The sequence below is a fragment of the Thamnophis elegans genome, chromosome Z (genome assembly GCF_009769535.1).
Source record: "Thamnophis elegans isolate rThaEle1 chromosome Z, rThaEle1.pri, whole genome shotgun sequence".
Taxonomy (NCBI): Eukaryota; Metazoa; Chordata; class Lepidosauria; order Squamata; family Colubridae; genus Thamnophis; species Thamnophis elegans.
The window spans coordinates 93,952,428-93,974,514 of record NC_045558.1 but is presented as its reverse complement, the minus strand read 5'-3'; the positions used below and the strand labels follow the sequence as shown (position 1 = coordinate 93,974,514).

The 22,087-nt window shown below is 36.9% G+C and overlaps 1 protein-coding gene across 3 annotated transcripts in view; it reads right to left on the bottom strand.

Moving 5' to 3' along the window:
* Positions 1-1,167: 1,167 nt before the first annotated feature.
* ACLY (ATP citrate lyase) overlaps positions 1,168-22,087 on the bottom strand; it is a 79,747-nt gene continuing 58,827 nt past the window's right edge. For all 3 annotated transcript variants that reach the window (XM_032235381.1, XM_032235384.1, XM_032235382.1), the window contains 13 exons: positions 21,018-21,122; positions 19,491-19,687; positions 19,325-19,406; positions 16,319-16,429; positions 15,486-15,613; positions 12,890-12,983; positions 11,752-11,906; positions 6,497-6,647; positions 4,944-5,087; positions 4,655-4,768; positions 3,832-3,914; positions 2,703-2,779; positions 1,168-2,013 (listed from right to left, as the gene is read on the bottom strand). In XM_032235381.1, coding sequence (XP_032091272.1) covers positions 1,919-2,013; positions 2,703-2,779; positions 3,832-3,914; positions 4,655-4,768; positions 4,944-5,087; positions 6,497-6,647; positions 11,752-11,906; positions 12,890-12,983; positions 15,486-15,613; positions 16,319-16,429; positions 19,325-19,406; positions 19,491-19,687; positions 21,018-21,122 — 1,536 coding nt within the window. In that variant the 3' untranslated portion in view covers positions 1,168-1,918. The remainder of the gene's footprint in view (positions 2,014-2,702; positions 2,780-3,831; positions 3,915-4,654; positions 4,769-4,943; positions 5,088-6,496; positions 6,648-11,751; positions 11,907-12,889; positions 12,984-15,485; positions 15,614-16,318; positions 16,430-19,324; positions 19,407-19,490; positions 19,688-21,017; positions 21,123-22,087) is intronic.

Here is a 22,087-nt window from a genome sequence, read left to right as displayed (position 1 = left end):
TATACTTTAGTCTTCAACCTCTAATCTTTGATGCTTTTTTCTGCACTCTGTCCAGAATCAACATCTTTTTATAGTACTGTATGACCAAAACTGGATGCAATATTCTAAGTGTGGTCTTACTAAGTTTTCTAAAGCAGTTCTAGTACTTCACGTGATCTTGATTCTATCCCTCTTTAATGCAATCTTGGTGGCTGCCACACATAGAGCCAACAGAGCTAAACTGTTCCTAAATTACTGGCAAGATGTCTCCCTAGGCATCTCCTAAAGACTAGCACCTTACAAGGGTTTTAACTGGAATTGAATCTGAGCTATTTTATGTGACAGGTGCCCGATAATGGTCCTAGCCCCCTTGGACTAGGAGGGATTGAGTGATTTAGAATAAGGTCAATGAGTGATACTGTGGATACAATAAGAGCAGAGAACTAGTTTTGTTTCACCAATTTTATCACCATGAGATAGGCCTTAATAGGGACATGTCTAGTCAAAGTCATCCTTTGTTTACCTGTAGAGGCACTCTAGAAATCTTAACCCATTTCAAAATCCTCCTTTGTTATTTGAAGCAGAGAATGATGGGAGCAACCGGTGTGAGAGGATGATCCTATCTAGAGCCTCAGTGGCCTTCTGGTTCCAAGCCTTTACTAAGGCTTCAGTAAGACTATGCAGTAAATCCTTTAGGATATCCCCCCATTCTTTCTGAAACCCACTTGGGTCCATCGGTCTCGGTGTATGTCCAGTCTCTCTGCAGAGGTGGGTGGTGTAAGAGAGGATATGAGGGTGTGATCTGACCATTATAAGATGGATAACATTAAATTACCCACCAGAACACCTTGCCATTGCTCTGATAAGAATATTAGATCTGGTGTGTGAGACAAGAGTCGGACTTGTGACAATCTGGAATAGGCCTAAGACCATCATGCAGATCATGAATTCCTGAGTTGCCTCTGAAGCTGAATGCAGGAAAGGCAGACTGAAGTCACCCAGAACCATATGTTTGGGGCACTCCACTGATGAGGTATGGAGGGAGAGCGCTTTTCATGGGTTTGCGAACACCAGACAGTTTGAAATCACTAATCTGTATGTTGAAATAACAACATACAGATTATTGTACTTCTCTTAACACTTTTTTCTCTCAGCCAAAATTTTATTAAACACAAAATCTAGCAAAGATGATTTATTATTGTACGTTTTTATTTGAGTCAGGTTGTGATACATAAACAAAGCACTGAATATTGTTGTGAATACATTAAAGAGCCAGAGATGAAGTGTCTTGTGCATACAGATATATTGAGAGATCACTGTCTGCAAAAATAGTAGGACTTGTGTTTGTGCAACTAAAAATATTACCTGCATAAATGCAACAATTGGAATGCACACAAAGTTCACACATTTGGACATGAGCTTATGTTATCAGCTTTACATTTTTAAATATTATACCAGGTTTATAAAGGCTGATCAAATCAGGTGTAAGGCCCTCAGACCAGAAATAAAGTCTAATGATTAATATAAAATACAAGATACAGACAGGACAAATTTGTCACAAAATTATACACAGCTTGTAAGGAGAGTTTTTAAGATTTTGATCATACAGGTCCATTTGACTCACTCTAGCTTTTCAAGTCTAATGAGGTCCCAGATTAAAATAAAAAGCATTAACATTTGGTCAGAATTACCGAAGTGAGGGGAGGAAGACAAAAAAAAAAACATGCATAAAGGAACAAGCAAAGACAGTGCAACTTCTTTAATATATTAAATACAACAGGAAGTAGCGAATGTTTTGGTTTATCATTATGGAATCCACTTCTAAGCCAGAAAAGCCTTATATAGAATTCCAACTCAGTCTGTTTTGCAACCAAGCCATATAATGTAGTCATATTTATTGGTCTTCCATAAAAGCCAGTTGTTTTATTCCATTCAGTTTTCACATAGTCATATGCTCCGGTAAGACATAAGAGATATCGTCCCAAGGATGACGATACAGACCTTGTTTCAATCTTTTCTGATCCAGATAATGTCCTAAAATAAAATGTTTTTGATTTAATATTTCTCTTTGGATATAGTCTTTAAAGACATAAATGGTAGAAATGGAACTTCATTCTATTTATTCCCAATACCCACTAGCTAAATCTCAGAGCACTTATGCAAACAGAGGACAAAGTACAAATCAGAAGGCTTATGGTCTTTAATAGGGATAGTTTAGGTTGTTTCCTGAGCTTTAAGGAAGAAACAAACAACCCTTCAGTTTGTGAAACCCCTAAAATAATTCTTCTGTTTTGAAACAAATAACAGACAAAATTAACATAGTAAGTCTCCATTAAAGTTAACACTTGGTTCAACTGCATGCTGTTCCACCACCCCCTCCCCCACAAAAAAAAAGATTAGGGAAAGAGGGTTCAAAAATTGTGTTCTTGTAACCTCTGGTGCTATATTTATGACATCACTGCTATGCTGCCTATAGTTGTCTGAAATTTTGTGGAGAAAGGGGTAGCCCATACAAAAACAGCCTTTTTAGATGAATCAGGGAGCAAAATGACTACTTTAAAAGATTTGCCCAAGTAGAAGGAGATTTGAATCCTCTTCCATGTATATTGCATACACTTTTCTATCTAGATGTTGCCTGGAACGTTTCCTTCTTCCCATAGTTGAAAGAGACTAATTCGCCCAGATCACTCAGCTGGCTTTACTGCATAACATAAAAGACTCACCAATGAAACCCATGCTTCTACCAAGCACAAAAATGCCATTGAGGGCACCAATGTCTATATATTCATCAGCTTCTTCCCTGCAGTAAAAAAACCAAAAACAAATGATACTTGTTTAAATGTTACACTTTAAAATTATACAATAATATCTATGTTCAGAAAAAAAAGACAATCTTTTTAAATCGGCTAAATAAAGTTTCATAAAATCTGTAGAATAGACTTTACAAGACAGTGGCATGAGAAACATGGCATGGTTTCTTTAATATTGGGGCAAGGGCACAAGTTCACAAAATATCCCATACCATATTCTGGTTTAAGATGTGAATCCAACCAATTTTGATTTATTTAACATATTGTTATTAAGTGAATTACTCAAAGACTGATCTTCTATTATCATAAAACAGGATGCTCCCTGCTTTTTAAAAAATCAAATTCCCACAATTGGGGGGGGGGCACTTATATTAAGTAATTCAAAGTATAATCTTGTCGATTATTTTCCTTTAAACCTTAATAACCTACATGCTATATTTGCTTAATGAGGTTTATAAACCAACTTTGGTAGCAGAGTTAGAAAAAATAACTCCAGGCCTTTTGATTTCCAAGAGATGCTATTTGGGCTGAGATTTTAGAAGACAAAAATGGAGAAGGCAAATTACTTTTTGCAGAGGCAGTTGTGTTTTTAGCTAACTTTGTATCTTATGTTTTTGAAATATTAATTAAATGATATTTGGATTTGGATAATGTAAGATTGGATAAATGCTAACTTATGTATAACAAACTATGATCCTAGAATATTGGTGAGGCTTTCATTAACCACATTATGAACCATGGTCTAGATGCAGTCATTGTTAAGCATCTCTCTATGGTTAACAGTGATACATGAATGCAGACGCTGTTTATCCCATTCTTAGAAAAATTACAACACAAATATAACCCTAAGGAAATTAAATAGAATGAATGAAACTGGTCATAATGCCTATAGTGTCAATAAATTTCTTTAAAATATTTCCTTTATACATATGCATTATATCTAGAATGTCTGACATTATTATTATTATTTTTGTGCAACAGAGATTTATTATAACCAAGCTTCTAAACCATAATGAAGATTAATGAGAAATTGATTGCTCACCGTGTAAAAGAACCACAGTTCCTAAGTACATCAACAAAGGCTACACCAATAAATCCATCAACATTCAGGATAAGGTTAGGTTTCTAGATTGGAGCAGGTTGAGAAAAAATGAGATTTTAACAATAAGAGGAATTTTTAATCAAGATGAAAGTATCACCAGCATTGGTGTTACCTCTTAATGGTTACACCTCAAAAACAACAAAAATAATTTACTGCATATATAGTTATTTTTAAGATCCCTTATGGTTGCCCTGAAGGCAGAGTTTTGAAAGTAATTCCTAATTCTGTTAATTAAACTACAATTTGTAAAGTTCCTTACATGTAAGCTGACATAATTAGTTGACTAAATTGTGCAGTAACATTTTCTATCATAGTACCTTTGATTATTTTGTTTCTATTTAAAGTATATATTGTTATCAAGTTCTCTGTCTTGAAAATATAGGCAGCATTTGATGTTTTCTTTGGGTTCAGATTTCTATGAGAAAGACTTTATAAGCTAATGCAATGTTATCTGATGTCTAAGGTAAGCAAAAGAATAGTTTCCAGATAATGAAAAGGCAATATTTTAAAAATAGGAAATACATGCTCTTTTATCCCTCTGTCATATGCAATTTTTAAAATTTTTGCTTATTCATAATAATTAAATATAAAGGGACAGGAAGTTTAGCAAACTCCTGCCATTCAAATTTAGTAATGTTTATAATTTTATAACATATAATAAATATTTATACCAGTAGCTGATTAGTTTTAAATAGAGAAACCATTAGTTTTAAATAGAGAAACCAAGTACTTTCATGTTAAAACTGTCACAAAAAGATGTTACCTTGGAAGTAGTAATTTTTTCCACTTCCAATGCATAATCTAGAAGAGGCGTTGCAGGAAAATGCTGCTTCACATAATCTTTAAGGATCTGAACTCTCATATCTGGGTTGTTGATCTACAAAGTTAAAAGAAACAATAAATGAAACCACACAGTTTAAAACTAGCAAACAGGATCAAAAATATTTTCATATCATGGCTAAATTCTTTGAAATCCTGAACTGAATTCAGGATTTAGGCTATGTTGCTATCAGTGAAAATCTACCACCTCTTTAAGCAGGCAAGCAACTTACTGATTTAACGCGGTGACCAATGCCCATGATTAATTTCCCTTCCTTCTTCATCTTGTTCACAAACTCCATGGGAATGATACCACTGTCAAATGCTTTGCTGAACATTTTTGCTGCTGCATCCAAAGCACCACCAAAACGATCACCCTAAAGGACATTGGTAAGCAGAGAAAAAGCCAAACTGAAAAGATTTTTCTTCTGGAGTAAGATCGGACACAGAAGATCCTATGATCAAACTTACATGAACAGGAGAAATAGAGACAGTATATAATAGAGCTTCTTTAAACAGCTCCCAACAAATCTAAAGAGGGCACCTCACTGATTTCAAACTCCTTTGCCTGCTTTGGATACAAATATTACACAACTCACGAAGTGAGTATGTCAGTGAGATATAGGTTAGAAAGCATCTAGCCTCCTCAATAATAATGGACATTTGGAGCAGAAAGGTGAGGTAGCTATTATAGGAAGAAACATTTTCCATGCAATCCATTTCCTTTATAGCTTTAGCTTATGGAGTTCAGTCACAAGTTTACCATTCTTCGCAATAGTTAAGAACAGGATCCATGTGAAGAAATAGAAGTTTTTTGAGCAAAATCAAACCTATCCTGGCAATTTCTCCCAAAAATGACAAATTTAATAAATGGGCTTCAAATATATGCTCTTATTTGCTTTTTGATATGATTGTCTTTTTTGATGTGTCACTATAAAAGGAAATGTTGTAATAAATTACTTTTAATATTCCACACCTATAACTACCAGACAAACAATAAATTTGGCAGTTTCTATTTTATCATCCCTGTTTAGGACTGTGTTTTTAACTAACCAGTTACTTCCGTCTGCTGAATTCACCTATTCTCCTAAGCAAGCTGAAAGTGACCCCATTTTACATGAAATAACCAACAGAAACCCAATATAATGTATAATGTAGCTTTCTCTTAAAATATAAAATTCTTTCTTATCAGCTTTGTCAACACAGCTCCAGAAGGATCAGATGAAGCTAAAACCAAAATGATGTCCAGTCCAGGAGCTTCTACTTCAAAATTGGCATACATTGTGAACTATAAGTGGACAAGTAAGAGCCCTGGCTACAAATGGTATCATGCACTAATTTCGGTTCCACCACAAATCCGCGGTAGACGAAAGCGCGGTAGACGAAAGCGCGTACGTGACATCATCACAGCGCGATGAAAACGGCACGCTGTGAGCGGTAAATTTAAAATTAACGCGAAAACCTTACCCTAACCCCCCCAAACCTAACCCTAAACCTAACCCTAAGCCTAACCCTTAACCTAACCCTAAACCTAACCCTAAACCTAACCCTAAACCTAACCCTAACGCTTAACGTAACCCTAACCCTTAACCTAACCCTAACCCTAACCCTAATCTTTATGTGAATCGGCTTGCTTTAATTTTATTTTTATTTTAATTTAATTTATTTTTAATTTTATTTGTCGCGCTGCTGATGACGTCACGTACGCGCTTTGATCGGGCGCACTTTAGTGGACCGCAGTTTTGACGGGTCACGCTAATTTCATCCACCTCTTGACAATGCTTACGATTGTGAGTAGGCCTGATGTAAGACTGGAGACAAGGTCCTTTCCAGCTCTTGCACAAACAATAGTGTTATGGGCTCCTGACACTGCTGGACCATGATCAGCTGTCACCATCAGACACATCTCTATAAACTGGCAGGCATATTTAGGCAACCTGAAGAGACAAAAATATTATAAAGTTCTCTCTAAAACAATTGCATGTTGGTTAATGTCAATTATTAAGATGTTATTACAAAGACAATTGGTAACTGTGTTATCATTTAAAAAAACAAACATTTACTAGAAGCTCAAAGCTTAAGGCAACCTTCTCTAATTTAATGTCTTCTAGTTGGATTGTTATTGCAAGACCTAGGCTTCCCAACCAGTATCTACAGAAAGTCAAACTGGGAGCAGATGACTTAAGAAAGCATTTGTAGTTTCCATATTAGAAGCTCTTCTTCAAGAAATAGCACACCGTGCACTTTAAAAACTATTTAGAAACAGGATAGGCTATTTGCTGAAGGGAAGATTTTAAAAAATGGGTCAGGAATATCTTACTTGAGCCATTGATCCCATTGATTGAGGAACTTTTACAACTTCTCACAATCTTGTCAGCTTCTGTTAAATCACATTTTGTTCTTTCTAAACTTTCCTTAAATTACAGCATATTCAAAGCAAGAGGCTCAGGAAACTACCAAGAATACCTATCAGTCAATACAGTATACACATTTTGATGAAACATTTTTATAAATTAATATTGGGGTAAAGGGAGAGCAGGGGGGCATCCATTTAATTCTAAACATGCTTATTATAATGCAATTGTCTGCAATATATGTCTGCAATATATTGTTAATGTGACATTTGTGTTGTTTTTCATCTTTTTGAATAACAATTTCAAATATTAAAATATGATGTGTAAAAAAAGACTTACATATAATCTGTCATGACTCTAAACCAGAATATTTTGGAAGTTTTCAAGTTTCAAATAATTCTTGCCTCCCTCATCCACTATATGCAGGGAAATGCTCCTGCATTCTGCAGAGAATGCTGAAAAGCCTTTTTAAGCAGACACTTACATAAAGCAATGCATCATTAGAGCTTCCAACATATCTAACATCACCAAAACTATGCAGAATTTGAGAACAGATCTTAGGATATACCTTTTCCTATAGCTGCATAGTATACAGAGAAGGGTTAGCAAGGGCACTATCAGAAATTCAATATTATCAATATTGTCATAGGTATAATTGCAGTAATCTCTGGAAGATAAACAGGTTGCCTGTATGTCTAAGCTATGTAAAAATTTCTCTTTTATCCATTTTACCTGTTATACTTTTCATACATATTTACACGATTATCCTGTCCTTTATTCAGTTGTTTCCATTTTTGTCATCCTCTCCTGACATCCGTGGTCAAAAGAGCAACTTTCAGGAATTAATGAGGTCAGCAACTCAATCCTCAACTGTTTAAGGAATTTGCTAATATAAGTAAAGGTAAAGGTTCCTCTCGCACATATGTGCTAGTCGTTCTCAACTCTAGGGGGCGGTGCTCATCTCCATTTCAAATCTGAAGAGCTAGCACTGTCCGAAGATGTCTCCGTGGTCATGTGGCTGGCATTACTAAATGCCGAAGGCGCACAGAGCACTGTTACCTTCCCACCAAAGGTTGTTCCTATTTTTTCTACTTGCATTTTTATATGCTTTTGAACTGCTAGGTTAGCAGAAGGTGGGACTAGAAACAGGAGCTCATTCTATTATGCGGTGCTAGGAATTCAAACCACCAAACAGCCAATCTTTCTGATCGACAAGCTCAGCGTCTTCGCCACTGAGCCACCGCTAATATAAGTACCATTTATTTATCCCGTATTTATGCCTAGAAGAACCTAGACAGCGGACTTCCGGGGGCGGAGCCTGTCGCCGAAGGGGGCTCAACGGAGCTCCTCTCAGAGATCTGGTCTGTATATCTAAATAAGATCAAAGATATCACCCCTTTTTGGCAAGAAAGGGGCAGGGAGAAGCTCAGTGGCTAAGGTCTATTCGTAGTTCACAGCCTTCTTCTTTTTTTTTTGCTGTGGACGGAGATTAGATCCAGCGTTAGCTGAGCTCTTATCTCCAGCCAGTTCTTCTCAGCTGCCTTTTTTGCAGCTCCAGACAGGAGACTCCCCCCTCAGGACAAAGCAAAGTTGTTTGAAGTTATTTATGATTAATACGAGCGGGTCCCACCCCTGAGAGGTTTTACTTTTATTACTATCTTAAACACCAGCCTCATTTGTCCTAGAGGCTTCTTTGTTCAAACGTGTTACAAAATGGCGATTTTTCTCCGTTGGTGACTGATAGGGGATGTACTTAGCCGGCTCTACCTTCCTGGAGACTATTCCTCATTAACTACCCAAAATCTATAAACAATTATTTTTTTTGGAAATTGAGGGGAGCGAGAACGCTGTTTATTTGTTTATCTTTAGCTTTTACTTATAATGGCTCCCAGGTCAAAGCCGAAGCGTCTTTCTACGAATGTGCTTAAAGAATCTGCTACAAAATCGCTGCCCTTGTCTCCTACGCCCTCTACTGGAGATTTCTTAACACAGGAATTTCTTTCTCAAATGCTTAATGACTTTAAACAGGAAATTAAAGAATTTGTATTGGAGTTATATGATAATCTAGAGATTAAGATTGCCCAAATGAAGGCGGATACGTTTGAAGCCATGTCTGCTTTGACAGATTACACCGCTGAAATGGAGAATAAATTGGAAAGCTTGGAGGAGGCTAACTCTAATTTGACTACTAACATCCAAACACTACAACAAAAAATTAGAGATACTCAAGAACAGCTTGTTATGATAAATTTTAACAGGAAGGCATTTGCAATAAGAGTCAGAGGATTGCGCGAAAAGGAGCGAGAGAATTTGAAACAGACTTTTGTTGAGGCCTTCAGCCATGCGGTGGGAAGCCCGGGATTTAATTTTGATTGGCAGATTCGAAAAATCTATCGCCAGAATTCGTTGGTAGCAGAACAGCGACAGCTCCCGAGGGACATAATCATATATTTCTCCACAAAAGAATCCAGAAATGCGATCATACAAAATTTTACAATAATAGGTTGCGAGTTGATGGGCAGGATTTGATTGTCTTCAAAGAAATACCATCCCAGATGTTAAAAGCAAGAAGAGACTATACTTTCCTAACTGAAGAGCTTAGAAACCACCAGATACAGTATAAATGGGAAGCGCCAGCTGGCATCACGGTCACATTTGAGAATCAAAGATTTCGTCTTAATTCTGTTTCGGAAGCTCGAGATTTCTACTATAAGACTTTGAAGGCGGGACTTCCTGACTCACTCGGAAAAGAGGAAAGACAAGGCGAAGGAGAAGGCAAGCAGCAGACCACATGGTTGCAAGACGGAGGGTGTAGCTCTCCCCCTTCCGGAGAAGCAGAAGAGCGGAGATCGAGGGTTTAGCTATGTCTTCAAAATATTTGTCTGGTTTAAGATACGGTAATCCTGTCTAGACCCAACAATTTGCAAGACATTCAGTCTCTAGACTACGATGTTTTCCTATTAGACATTCCAAAATATTTGTCAAAGTTGTGGATTGAATGGGGGTTTGCGGTCTCTCTCCGGTAGAAAAAGCGGAATTAGATACTGGTGGTGTGATATTGGGACTGAACTACGTAGAGCGGATGCTGAACACATACTTCACGGGACTTATATGTTTGAACTTTAATTTAAATTGTCCAGGACTTTAAAGTGAAGAGAGTGGAGATGGTAACTTCACTGAACTTTGGTTTGGGAGGAAGGGAGCTGGGTAACGCGGGGTAGGTGGAGGGGTAGCGAAAGCCTGATCAGATTATTTCGAGTTAAAAGGCAAACTGACTCTTGTGTAAATTATTATCCGAAAATAAGGTTAAGAAAGATTATTTGGAGTGACTACAGGAAGTAGTGGTAAATATCAGAGAAGCAAGGGACGAGGGTAAAATTCACGCGGAACGATCTACATTGTTTAAACTCTATTAGAAGGGAAAGATTGGTGAGATTATTTTGAGACAGAATGCAAACTGATTCTTGTGTAAATTATTATTTGAATATGTGGAATGATCCACACTGCTTAAATCCTACTAGAAGGGAATGTTTGGTGAGATTATTTTGAGCTAGATCGCAAACTGATTTCTGCATAAATCTGCATAAATTTTTATTTGAATATAAGGTTAAGGAAGATGAATTGGAGAGTCTACAGGAAGATGGGGTAAATAACAAAGAAGCAAGAGACGAGAATAAAATACATATAGAATGATTTATACTGTTTAAACATTAATAAAGATGGGGGGCTGAGCTTAATACAAAGAGTTTTTTCTTTTTTCTTTTTTTTTCTTTTATTTTCCTTTTTATAATTTGTAATTTCTTTTTATTTATTTTTTTCTCATATTACTTTTATTTTTAATCCATAGGATCATAAGATACTTCAGAAGGGGTTTGACAGAGGGCAGTGCCAGGTGTGGGCCCTGGGAAGTCGGGGGGGACTAGGGAGGGGGACCTACTGGGGGTGGGTGGTGGGTGGTAATATAGTTTCAATAAGACGAAGAATGCACTTGTATACGGTTGTCTCTTCTTTTTTTTCTTTCTTTATATTTTTTTCCTTGGGTTTTTTTTAATCATATTTTGTTTCCTATTTTCTATCTTCATAGCTCAATATTAATAAATAAGAGTTGAATAAAGGAATACACCAAGGGGAGAGGTAGAGGGAAAGAAGAGGGAGGAGCAAGGAGGGAGTAAGAGGGGAATGTAAGGAGGGTGAAAGGGGAATGCTAGGGTGAGGAAGGGGAGAAAGGAAGGTTTGAGGGGAAAGGGAAGTAGGAAAGGGGAGTGTTAGAGGGAGGAAAGGAAAGTTGGAGGGGGAAGATGGGGTGTATGGAGGATGGAAGTGTCAGGTGGGGTTTTGTTTTATGCTGAATGATGATGAGTTGTGTTTTCTTTTTTATTTTATTTTATTTCTTTTCTTATAGCAAATATCCAGTATATAAGTGACTGTAAAAAATTGAATGTGAAAATGAATAAAAATATATTTGGAAAAAAAAAAGAACCTAGACAGCATCTCTCAGAGAGCTAGACCAGCCTCAGGAATTTAGCTGTCAACCTTCAACAGTTCAATGGGAATTTTATTCCAATTATTTAAAATCTGTGTTTCACAATCTGAATCAGCACCAAAAAGACTCAGACCTCTCAAAAAAGAAAGGCAAGATAATATTGTGAAGTCCCACCCACCCAAAACCAACAGAAAAACAATTTACCTTCTCTGGAACCACAGCAGACCCAACACACCACCAATCCCCATATCTTCCTTGAAGACCTCAGTGATTGGCATGCCTGCATAGATCAGTTCCTGACCTCGCTCATCACAAATGCTAGTCATGAAAGAAGCTGGTTTCCGAATTAAACCAAGCTCCTAGGAAACAAAAAATATGGTTAAAAAATTCCAAACACGACAGCCCTGTCTTAATTTTCAGTGAGCTATTAGACTAGTATTAATTCAGACTCCTATTAGGCTTACACGGGTAAATATTCTTCCATAAAAATAATATGTTCTAGTGAAATCTAGTTTCAAATATTTTACTACTTGAGAGATTAAGTAGCATATCATGTCCACCTTTCTGATCATTACAGTTTCTAGGATCCAAAGTCAAATGATACTGAAAATCAGCTACCTCTTTTTGCCTAGGGATAGGGCCAGCCCTGTTTTCAGGGAACATGCAGGATATGTTAAGACCAGTCCTTTGGACTAGTCTTCTACATAAAATAAATGCTTTCCCATAAAACAGTGTTGACTTACTGATGACCCCATCTATGTTACTTAATGGTAAAATTCAAAGTGTACCATCCCAATGAAAGCATAAACTTTATATAATTAATTATATGTGTTCTCTCTCTCCCTCCCCCCCCCTCTCTCACACACACAAATGATTCATTTGCAAGAAGTAATGGACAGGACTAAACTGACCAGCTAATTATAATCAAATGTATCAGTAAACACTTTTATAAATTATCATCTAAATCAGGATCCCCAATCTGTCGACCACAGCCCACTACCATCCCACTACCGGGTGAGTGGTGTGTTGGCGCACAAAGCCCAACTCACGTGAGCGCCAAGCATTGGCCTCACAGCCTCACTTGTGCAAATAGGGGTGCCAGCACTTGCAGCCCCACTCATGTGATGGGCAGGCACCAGCAATTACAGACCTACTTGATGACAGCTGAATGAAGCTCTGCACGCACACACATGCACCTGCCCCTTACACAAAACACCCATCAAGTCACCAACCCGGAAAGGTTGGGAAAGCTGATCTACATAGCATGTTTTAAGAATTTCAAGTTCATTCAGCCACTCACCTCCCATGTGTACCTCTTCTAGACTATTAAGAGTAAACCTACCCTTGCCCATGAGTAATCCATTGGCACAGTTGGAGGAGGAACTTCCTGTGCTGGCTCAATTACTCCCTTAGAAACCAGATCCTCATACACTGACCTATCGAAAGGAAAGAAAACAATGTTAATTTCTTATAGATTTACCCAATGATTATTTACTGGGTTTGTGTTACATCTACTTTGAGGATTATCTCTTTATACTCATGGATAGTGACCTCTAGGTCTCCACAAAGCCAATAATCAATTAAGAATCAATCCCCTATTCTTATATATGTATTTATATTTTGTTACAATTATAACCCAAAATTCCCAAATTCCATAAGTTTCCAAATAAAAATAAAGACTTTTGCAACTGCTTGGAAGAATTTAATTTCTAACTCAAACTAAAATCTATCTTTAGAATAGTATATATCAGTTAGTCAAACATAAATGGAGGTATAAGAGTAACATGTATAAATATTTGAGTTAAAATACTTGAGTTAATATGAATTATGCTTGATGACTGTGGAAGAGAGGCATGAAAACCTTTTGTAACCAACTGATACACTTTCTACAATATGTATGGATGAGAATTTTTTATGTTGTTTCTTATGTTTAAAAATAAAATAAAAAATTGCCAAAAAAAGAATAGTATATATCAGTGATAGCGAACCTTTTTTGGCTCACGTGCCATAAGTGGGGAGAACGTGGGGGGGAGTAGTGTGAAGGCGTGCCGCACCCATAATGTAATGTGCGACACACAACCCAGTGCGCATGCGCACATTACGGGCACTCCCCCAATTTTTTGCATGCTTTTTCACCCTCCCCAGGCTCCAGAGGCTTTATAGGAGTTTGGGGAGGGCGAAAACAACCTCCCCCGCCCCCCCGGAAGCCCTATGGAGGCTTCAGGGAAGTCACTTCCTGTTTGCTTGGATCGTCATTTTGAGCACTCCGAAGGTTTCAGGGACCTTCAGGAGGCTTCCCTGAAGCCTTCGAAGCAGTCAAAACGATCCTCCGAGCAAACAGGAAGTCCGTTCCTGAACTTCCAGTTTGCCCATAGGGCCAGTTTTTTGCGCTCCAGAGACTTCAGGGAAGCTCATGTAGCCTCTAGAGGGCCTCCGGAAAAGGCAGGGGAGACTCTTTTTGCTCTCCCCAGGCTCCTATAAAGCCTTTGGAGCCTGGGGAAGGCGAAAAATGGCTTTAAAAAAGGGTGAACTCAGCTGGCCAGCGCGTGCATGCGTGCTGGCCAGCTGTCAGGGTAACGCCTTGTGTGCTCTGACAAATGGCTCCGTGGGCCACCTGTGGCACACATGCCATAGGTTCACCATCACTGGTATATATTATGCATCTCAGAAGGCTACTTCTGCTGACTGCTGGCTGCCTGAAGTTTGGCAGTTCGAATCTCACCAAGCTCAAGTTTGACTCAGCCTTCCATCCTTCTGATGTCAGTAAAAATGAGGACTCAGATTGTTGGGGGCAATATGCTGACTCTGTAAACCACTTAGAAAGGGCTATAAAACTCTATGAAGCGGCATCTAAGTCTATTGCTATTGCTTTTGCTATCTTCATTTTCTTCAGCTCCATATTCAAGATAAATGGATATTATATTATAACTTACTTGAATAAAATTTCACCTGACTTCTCTTTTTTGAGGATGATTTAAATACTTGTGTTTATACTTACTTGTTCTTATATTTACAAATAAAAAACAATACATTTCAGTTTTGCTGTAGCTCAGTCTTTCTGAAGCTCAGAGACTTTAAGATAAGTAGACTTACACGCCAGCTAGGAAATCTTGAGTGGAAGTCCACATATCTTAAAATTGCTGAGATTGAGGAACACCATTTTATGTAGTATTCAATTTCCTTTTCTTTAGTATGTACACTTGATGAATTATTCAATACATTATCTTTGGCTATATACACCAGATAAATTCTACTGGAATAAAATTAGCTATGTGCTACCATCTGTCCTTCAGTATAACTTAATTGAAGAGATCAGGTTGTGGAAATGGCTATAGGCAAGATAAAGCAAAGGATATATGAAACAGTCTAAAAGTTGTACTAAGAGAATTTTAATGATTTTATGCTACTAGCAAAGTTTACCAATCCAACCTTGCAAATTTTCACTGATTGAAGGTAGAAGGTGTGTTAGTGCTTCAAACAATAATAGGGGATACATTGCAAACCTAGTACCTCCTCATTCATTAGTGTAATTCATCTATTTTACTAAGCAATGTGTTTTTTTAAAACCAGGATTTATTTTGAATGGTTTCACCGAAGATCTTATTTCAAGCATAATTCATATAACTTCATGCAATGTGAGATTTCTACTCACATTGGGCTTTACCCATTTGTAAAAAATATTCCAGACTTTGCAATGGGAAAAACAATTCTTACGATTATAACATGTAGCCTGATTTATGTATCTGTCTACTGATGTTTGCACAAAGTTAAGAATAGTACAGAATTAATTTATAATTCTGGGAGCAATGCACCATCTAATCCATCAAAGGATAACTGACTCTATTCTTAAGTTCCTGATCAATCTTGTAATACTATTTATCAGACTGTCTTCAAAAGCCCAACAGATATATCATGGTTATTGTTCTAATGTCACTTACTGGATTACATCACCCAGCTCATCAAAGCTTTGTGGTACAAAGACACCCACTTCTTTTAATGCTTTATTCTTGGCTATAGCAGTTTCAGAAGCCTGATTGGCACATGCTCCAGCATGGCCAAATTGTACCTGTTATCAAGAAGGGACATAAAAAACATAAAATACTAAACAGAATAATGACAAAAAGAATGTATAATAAAACAAAGTAAAACTAGCTATAAATAGTAAAAACAATGTAGCCATACAATCATTAGAATAAGACTAGCAGTGCATAGAATAATAATTGAAAACCTAAAATTAAATCTAAAATGCATGTTGGAATAAAGCATTCTTTACTTGGTAGCAAGAAGACCATATGTACAAAATGAGCCTCTATGTTGAAGGAATTCCACATATGGGATAACCCTTTCCCCTTTGAAAAAAAGGTTCTTGTGGACATTTGTCTCATCTCATTTGGCAGGAACACCTGGCCTCAGATGAAGATCTTAATGATCAGGTGAATCAATAAATACACAGAATGCAAAATAAATAACTTGTACATGTTTTATAAATTTTTAAAGAATTAAAGTAGTGCATGTTGAATATGGACAATGATAGTGTAGATTCTGTAGAAGATACAAAGACTGGTTAATTACCAAAGGGGTAGAGAGGTGGTTATTAGATCTTTCATGGGGTTGTAGAGTAACACCAAGCTTTCAAAGTCTCATTTTATGAAGAAAGTGACTATTAAAAACAAAACTAATGAAGACTGTATTTTGGATGGCCTTCACCCTTAATTAAAACAGACTGATTCTGCCAATGATTCAATGATTTCCTCTTTACTACATATATTACCTCAGAAGAGAACATAGTAGCACATGTTCCAATGCACCAGCACACAACAGGTTTAGTGATCCGGCCTTCTTTAACACCCTTACAGATTTTGTATTCTTCTGTTCCTCCAATCTAAAAAAATGAAACAAAATTGGAGTAAAATATATTAATGCAGTCTGTATATGCTGTTCTTTAAAATAAGGCACTATACCGATTTCATCAATCCAGCCTTACATTTAATTTAATTCTATTAAATGAGAGGATTATCATATTTTTCGGAGTATAAGACGTACCAAAGTTTTGAAGAGGTAAATTAAAAAAAGTAGGTAGGTAGATAGAGGGATAGACAGGGAGAGAAAGAGAGAGAAATACCATAGGTAGGTAGGGAGAGAGTGAGTTGTTAGGTAGGTAGGTAGATAAAGGGATAGAGAGAGAGGGAGAGAGAGAGAGAGAGAGAGGGCAGAAGGTAGGTAGGTAGAGGGATAGAGAGAGAGAAATACAGTAGATAGGGAGGGAGGGAGAGAGTAGGTAGGTTAGTAGGTAGAGGGATAGAGAGAGAGAAAGAGAAATAGAGAGAGAAATACAGTAGATAGGTAGGGGGAGAGAGAGTAGTTAGGTAGGTAGATAAAAGATAAAAGGGATAGAGATAGAGAGAGAAAGAGAAATAGAGAGAGAAATACAGTAGATAGGTAGGGGGAGAGAGAGTAGTTAGGTAGGTAGATAAAAGATAAAAGGGATAGAGAGAGAGAAATAGAGAGAGAGAAATACAGTAGGTAGGTAGGGAAAGAGAGTGTGTAGGTAGGTAGAGGGATAGATAGATAGATAGATAGATAGATAGATAGATAGATAGATAGATAGATAGATAGATAGATAGATAGATAGATAGATAGAAACAGAGAGAGAGAGAGAGAGAGAGAAATGCAGTAGATAGGTAGGGAAAGAGAGAGAGTAGGTAGGTAGATAGGTAGATAAAGGGATAGAGAGAGAGAAAGAAATAGAGAAATACAGTAGATAGGTAGGGAGAGAGAGTGTGTGTAGATAGGTAGGTAGAGGGATTAGAGAGAGAGAAATAGAGAAAGAGAGAGAAATACAGTAGGTAGGTACGCGTTTCTGCTGGCACAGTACTTGATCAATGTAATTCTCATCAGTCAGTTAAAATGATTTCCAAAAGGGGAAAAAAAGATTTTGCACTCTGCAAACCTCCCAACGTTTCACGTTTCGTGAAAAACGGGCCTGGTTTTTGTTTTTTTAAGGCATGAATAGCCTTGGGGGGGGCTTGCAAAGTGCTCCGGGCGGGGGCAAAAATGAGCAAAAAACGGCCTTTTTTTTGCAAAAACAGGCCCATTTGTTGTCAAAAAAATTGCATGCATAGCCTTATGGAGGCTTATAGAGTACTGCTGGGGACTGTGGAGGGTAAAACGGCCTGTTTTTTGCTCATTTCTGCCCTCCCCAACCCCCAGGAAGTCTCTGAAAGCCTCCAAAGTGTATGCACAGCCATTTTGGTGAAGGGGCGGGGCTTCAGGAGACAAAAAATGCTGTATTCGATGTATAAGACACACCCAAATTTTCAGTCTCTTTTTTGAGGAAAAAAGGTACATCTTATACTCTGAAAAATACAGTAGATAAAAAGAAGTGTTAACAGAAGTCTCCTGATTATATGGAATAAAATATAAATCTGAATAAAATGGTAATAATAATAATAAATCAAGATCAAGGCATTTTTAAGACTTTATACTGATGTTAAATTAAGGAAAGTGGCTGGTAAATAAGAATACATTTATATCAAAATTAAAGTAATACAGATCAAATCACGTTTATTACAGTCAAAGGCCAGCGACTAGAACAAATAAAAACACTCAAGGAATATCCAGTTAAAAATTCTAGAACAGAATAAGAAATAACAGATTAAAAACTATATTAAAATTACAATTTTGCATCCAATCTCTCAGTTACACTTGGGCCTAACTGTATTATAATATCAATCCTTAAAATGTTAGGCCCATAGTCATTAAATACTAAAATGCAAAAGAGTAGTAATGCAAAAGAGTTTGCTACATTGGTTGTATAAGCAATCATGGATTAATTGCTTGTTTCCGACAAATACCCAATGCTGTACACAGAATCTAGCCACTGCACTGTAATCACAATTTGTTCATCCTTAAGCAGCCAGCCACTGGAGCTAGGTAGTGTTGGAACGGCCAAGATACCTATTGATTATTGGGAGGATATTTTTTCAAATATCTCTTAGAAAGAGTATCGAAGGAGTATGTGTCCAACGGTCTCCACGTAATACAGTGATGGAGAGCTGCTAGACATAAGAAATCAAAGCTCTATTTCAACTGTAGCACCAGGACTAGTTGGGCAGAGAATCCTCCAACAATGTATTTGGTAAACTTGGTAAGCTTACTCTAGACAAATTATTTATGTTTCCACAGCATGTACAAGGGTAGAAAATCAGCAACCCGCCTGAGGCTGCTGACCACACTTGTCAGGAAGCCCAGCCAATGTGGCTAGTCGTAAGAGAGAGGCTTTCCAGTCGTTGGCTCTATGGCACTGGCTGCGGAACACAACAATGATGTGTATTTTGGTTCTCATCTACTCTTGCTTTTTCAAAAAAAAATCCATGAAGTCAGTGAAAAGATCCCATTTCTATATGTGTGTATGCATGTATAATTGTAATAATTTTTATTAAAACTAGATAAAACTAAACAAGATAAAAATTAAAACTAATATAAAGGAAGAAAAAAAGAAAAAGAAATTAAAGAGAAAGTAAAAAGTGCAAGAAAAGAAAAAAATTGAAGAAAAAAAGAAACAAAGTAGTAATTTCTGATATTCTTCACAGCATCGTAAGTACAAATATATTTTAAACTCTCTTCCTAAAGTTACACATATTACTATTCTTTCTATAATCCATTTGTGTAATCACCAAAAATATAAATCACAAGTTTATTTTTACACAAAAAGTCCATTACAGAAAAAGATCCCATTTCCAAATTATGCTCAAGATGGAAACTAAAAGATACTCACTTCTCCTAGCACTACAATCATCTTCACCCCTGGAGTATCCTGGTAACGTAGTACATGATCCATAAAGGTAGAACCAGGATATCTGGGCAGAAAAGAACATTTTTTAAAAGAAGTATTTTAAAAGACAAAAATAAGCAAAACAAACATTTGGAACCACCGCTCTTACCTATCTCCACCAATGGCTACACCTTCAAAGACTCCATCTGTGGTCCTGGAGATAATGTTGTTGAGCTCATTGGACATCCCTCCTGAGCGGGAGACGTAAGCTACACTACCAGGGCGATACAGTTTTGATGCCAGAATGTTATCCAACATTCCTCCTGTATTTCCAATCTTAAAACAGCCGGGTTTAATTCCACCCACCTGTCAACAGAAACAAAGAGCTGAAATATCGATCTCTTAATTAAAACAATGTTTGAGTCAGGTCAGCTAAGGATAGTTGTATCATGAAAACCTTCTCTCATCCCCCCCCCAATTATCTAATTTGCATGTACCTAGTATGAACATGCATAGCACATCTGCTGACATCATGTAACTGATATTTTTTTTTAAAGCTACATAGGGTCAGACCTGGCTAATGGAAAGGTCTTTAGGGAAAAGGCCATTGAGACTTCCCAGGTCTGTACGTTCAACCAGAAATTGAAATAACTTCTCAGAGGAAGGCAGTAGGGAGCCAATTCTGAACTATTGCAAAGGAAACTACAATGGTGCATTCAGAAGGGTTAAATGTGACCTGAAGATGACTTTATTTTAATTTTTACCTCTTGTGTACATGAGTGTGCACACACAGGCACCTTCATATGCTGTCAAGTCAGTTTTAATTCCTGGTGATTGTCTGGACAAATCCATGCAATTTTTAGCAATCTTTTCATAAATAGTTTGTGCTTGTTTCCTCCAAGGGCTGAGAGAAATTGACTGACCCACAGTCACCCAGCTGGTTTCCTGCCTAAAGTGAGGCTAGAATTGACTGTCTCCTAATTTCTACCTAGTGCTTTACACAAAATTGGCTCTCATCTTTACTATAGTCCATTATATTTTACATGAAGCAAAATGAAAAAACAGTCATTCTTTGCCCATTATTCTTAAGGTTGTGATAACAAAAAAACCCACTAATTTAGATTTGGACATTGATCATAGAAGACTTTACATTTATCAAAATGTAGACATTATTTTAAAAATGTTTTTCTGCCTTGATGAATCTAAGAGATAATGAAGCAATAATGAGGCAGATATTTACTCTGGGATTGGCAATGCACATTAATTTTTTGGGCCACAGAGATGATAGCATCTCATATTAAATATGATCTGTAGCACAATATGATGTTTTGTGCTGAAATCTTGGGAAAAATACATAAAAATATACCGACTAGATGTTTAGGAGTCAGTTTTCACTCAGCCATACCAAGAGAAGGAAGAGAATGGAAATTTCCTATGTGTTCTGATGCTTAAATACTTTGAAGTGCTGATTAATCAGTGATTCACTATCCCCGGTAAGATGCATTTATACAATTAATCAAGGCTTTGTGACAATTTTCCTCTTTAGAACTCTACAGGTTCTAAAGTGAACCTGCTGGCACAGTTGGAATACATTTAGTGTGCAGCAAGAAGTTCTCAGTCTGTAAAAAAAGGAAAGCTTTTTTTAAAGCCAAAAGAAAACAACAGTAATTCAAAGGAAGTGTTTTTCTCCCCTCACCGTTGCTGGTCCAATAATCGTGACTCCTTTCTCATCTGCCATTTTGATCAACCTGCGGGTCAAGGCCTCAGGAATCCCTTCTGCAATAATGGCCACTGTACGGATCTGAAGCCCAAGAGGAAAGTAGCACCAATATTGATTTCTGGGTGTTGTTGGGGGGTTTTTTGCTCATGAGAAATGGAGATTCAAGAAATGATTCAAATAATATATTTTTCTCAACTTTGATTTTAAGATTGGGAAGGGGGGACACAATGGCAAGAAAAGAAAATTCATCATTCAACCAAAATTGCCACTACATCAGACTTTCCCAGTTTTTTAAATTATGCACACTGTGGAAACTGGGGATGGAAGACAATGTTTAAACATCATAATATGCGAATTTTGAGCGGTGGTATAATAATTAACGATAGCTCAAAGTTATGTCTAAACATAGTTTGATTTTTTATTTCACGCTTTCTAATTTGCAGCATAAGTATGGCTAATAGTCTTACGATTATTAAACCTTGATTAACTTTCACCAATAAACAATGGCAGGCAGTTTATGGCAAAAACATGGCTGTACAACTCTTTTTCTCCTTCAAATAAGTATTTCCTTCAAAAAAAATTCGATGAATTTTAATGCTCCACAGCTACACTATCAGTTGCAAAATCAGCACCACAGTTTTTTAAAAAGTTTAATTAATAAAAAAAAGTTCAATAGATTCAGTAAATGTATCAAACTATTCAAAAATGGCCCTAGATTTATTGATATCCATATATTTTCCATTATCTGATATTGATGTCATTCTTCTTACAACTACTGAAATCTGTAAAATGAAGTACAGGCTATTTGGGCATAATTAGCGCACACATTAATTAGACGTTCATACTGGTTTCATACTGTTTTCTGTGGTTTCTCAGTTAGACCACTTCTGTATATTTCATACTGCAAACATGCTTCTGGTTTTTCAACTGAAGTGCTGATTTTCTCAAATTAAACAGGATTGCATTACCACATTCTCTGTTCCTTTAACACAGAAGCATACATATAGCTCCATGGAAATATTGACAAATAACTTACTGGTACATGG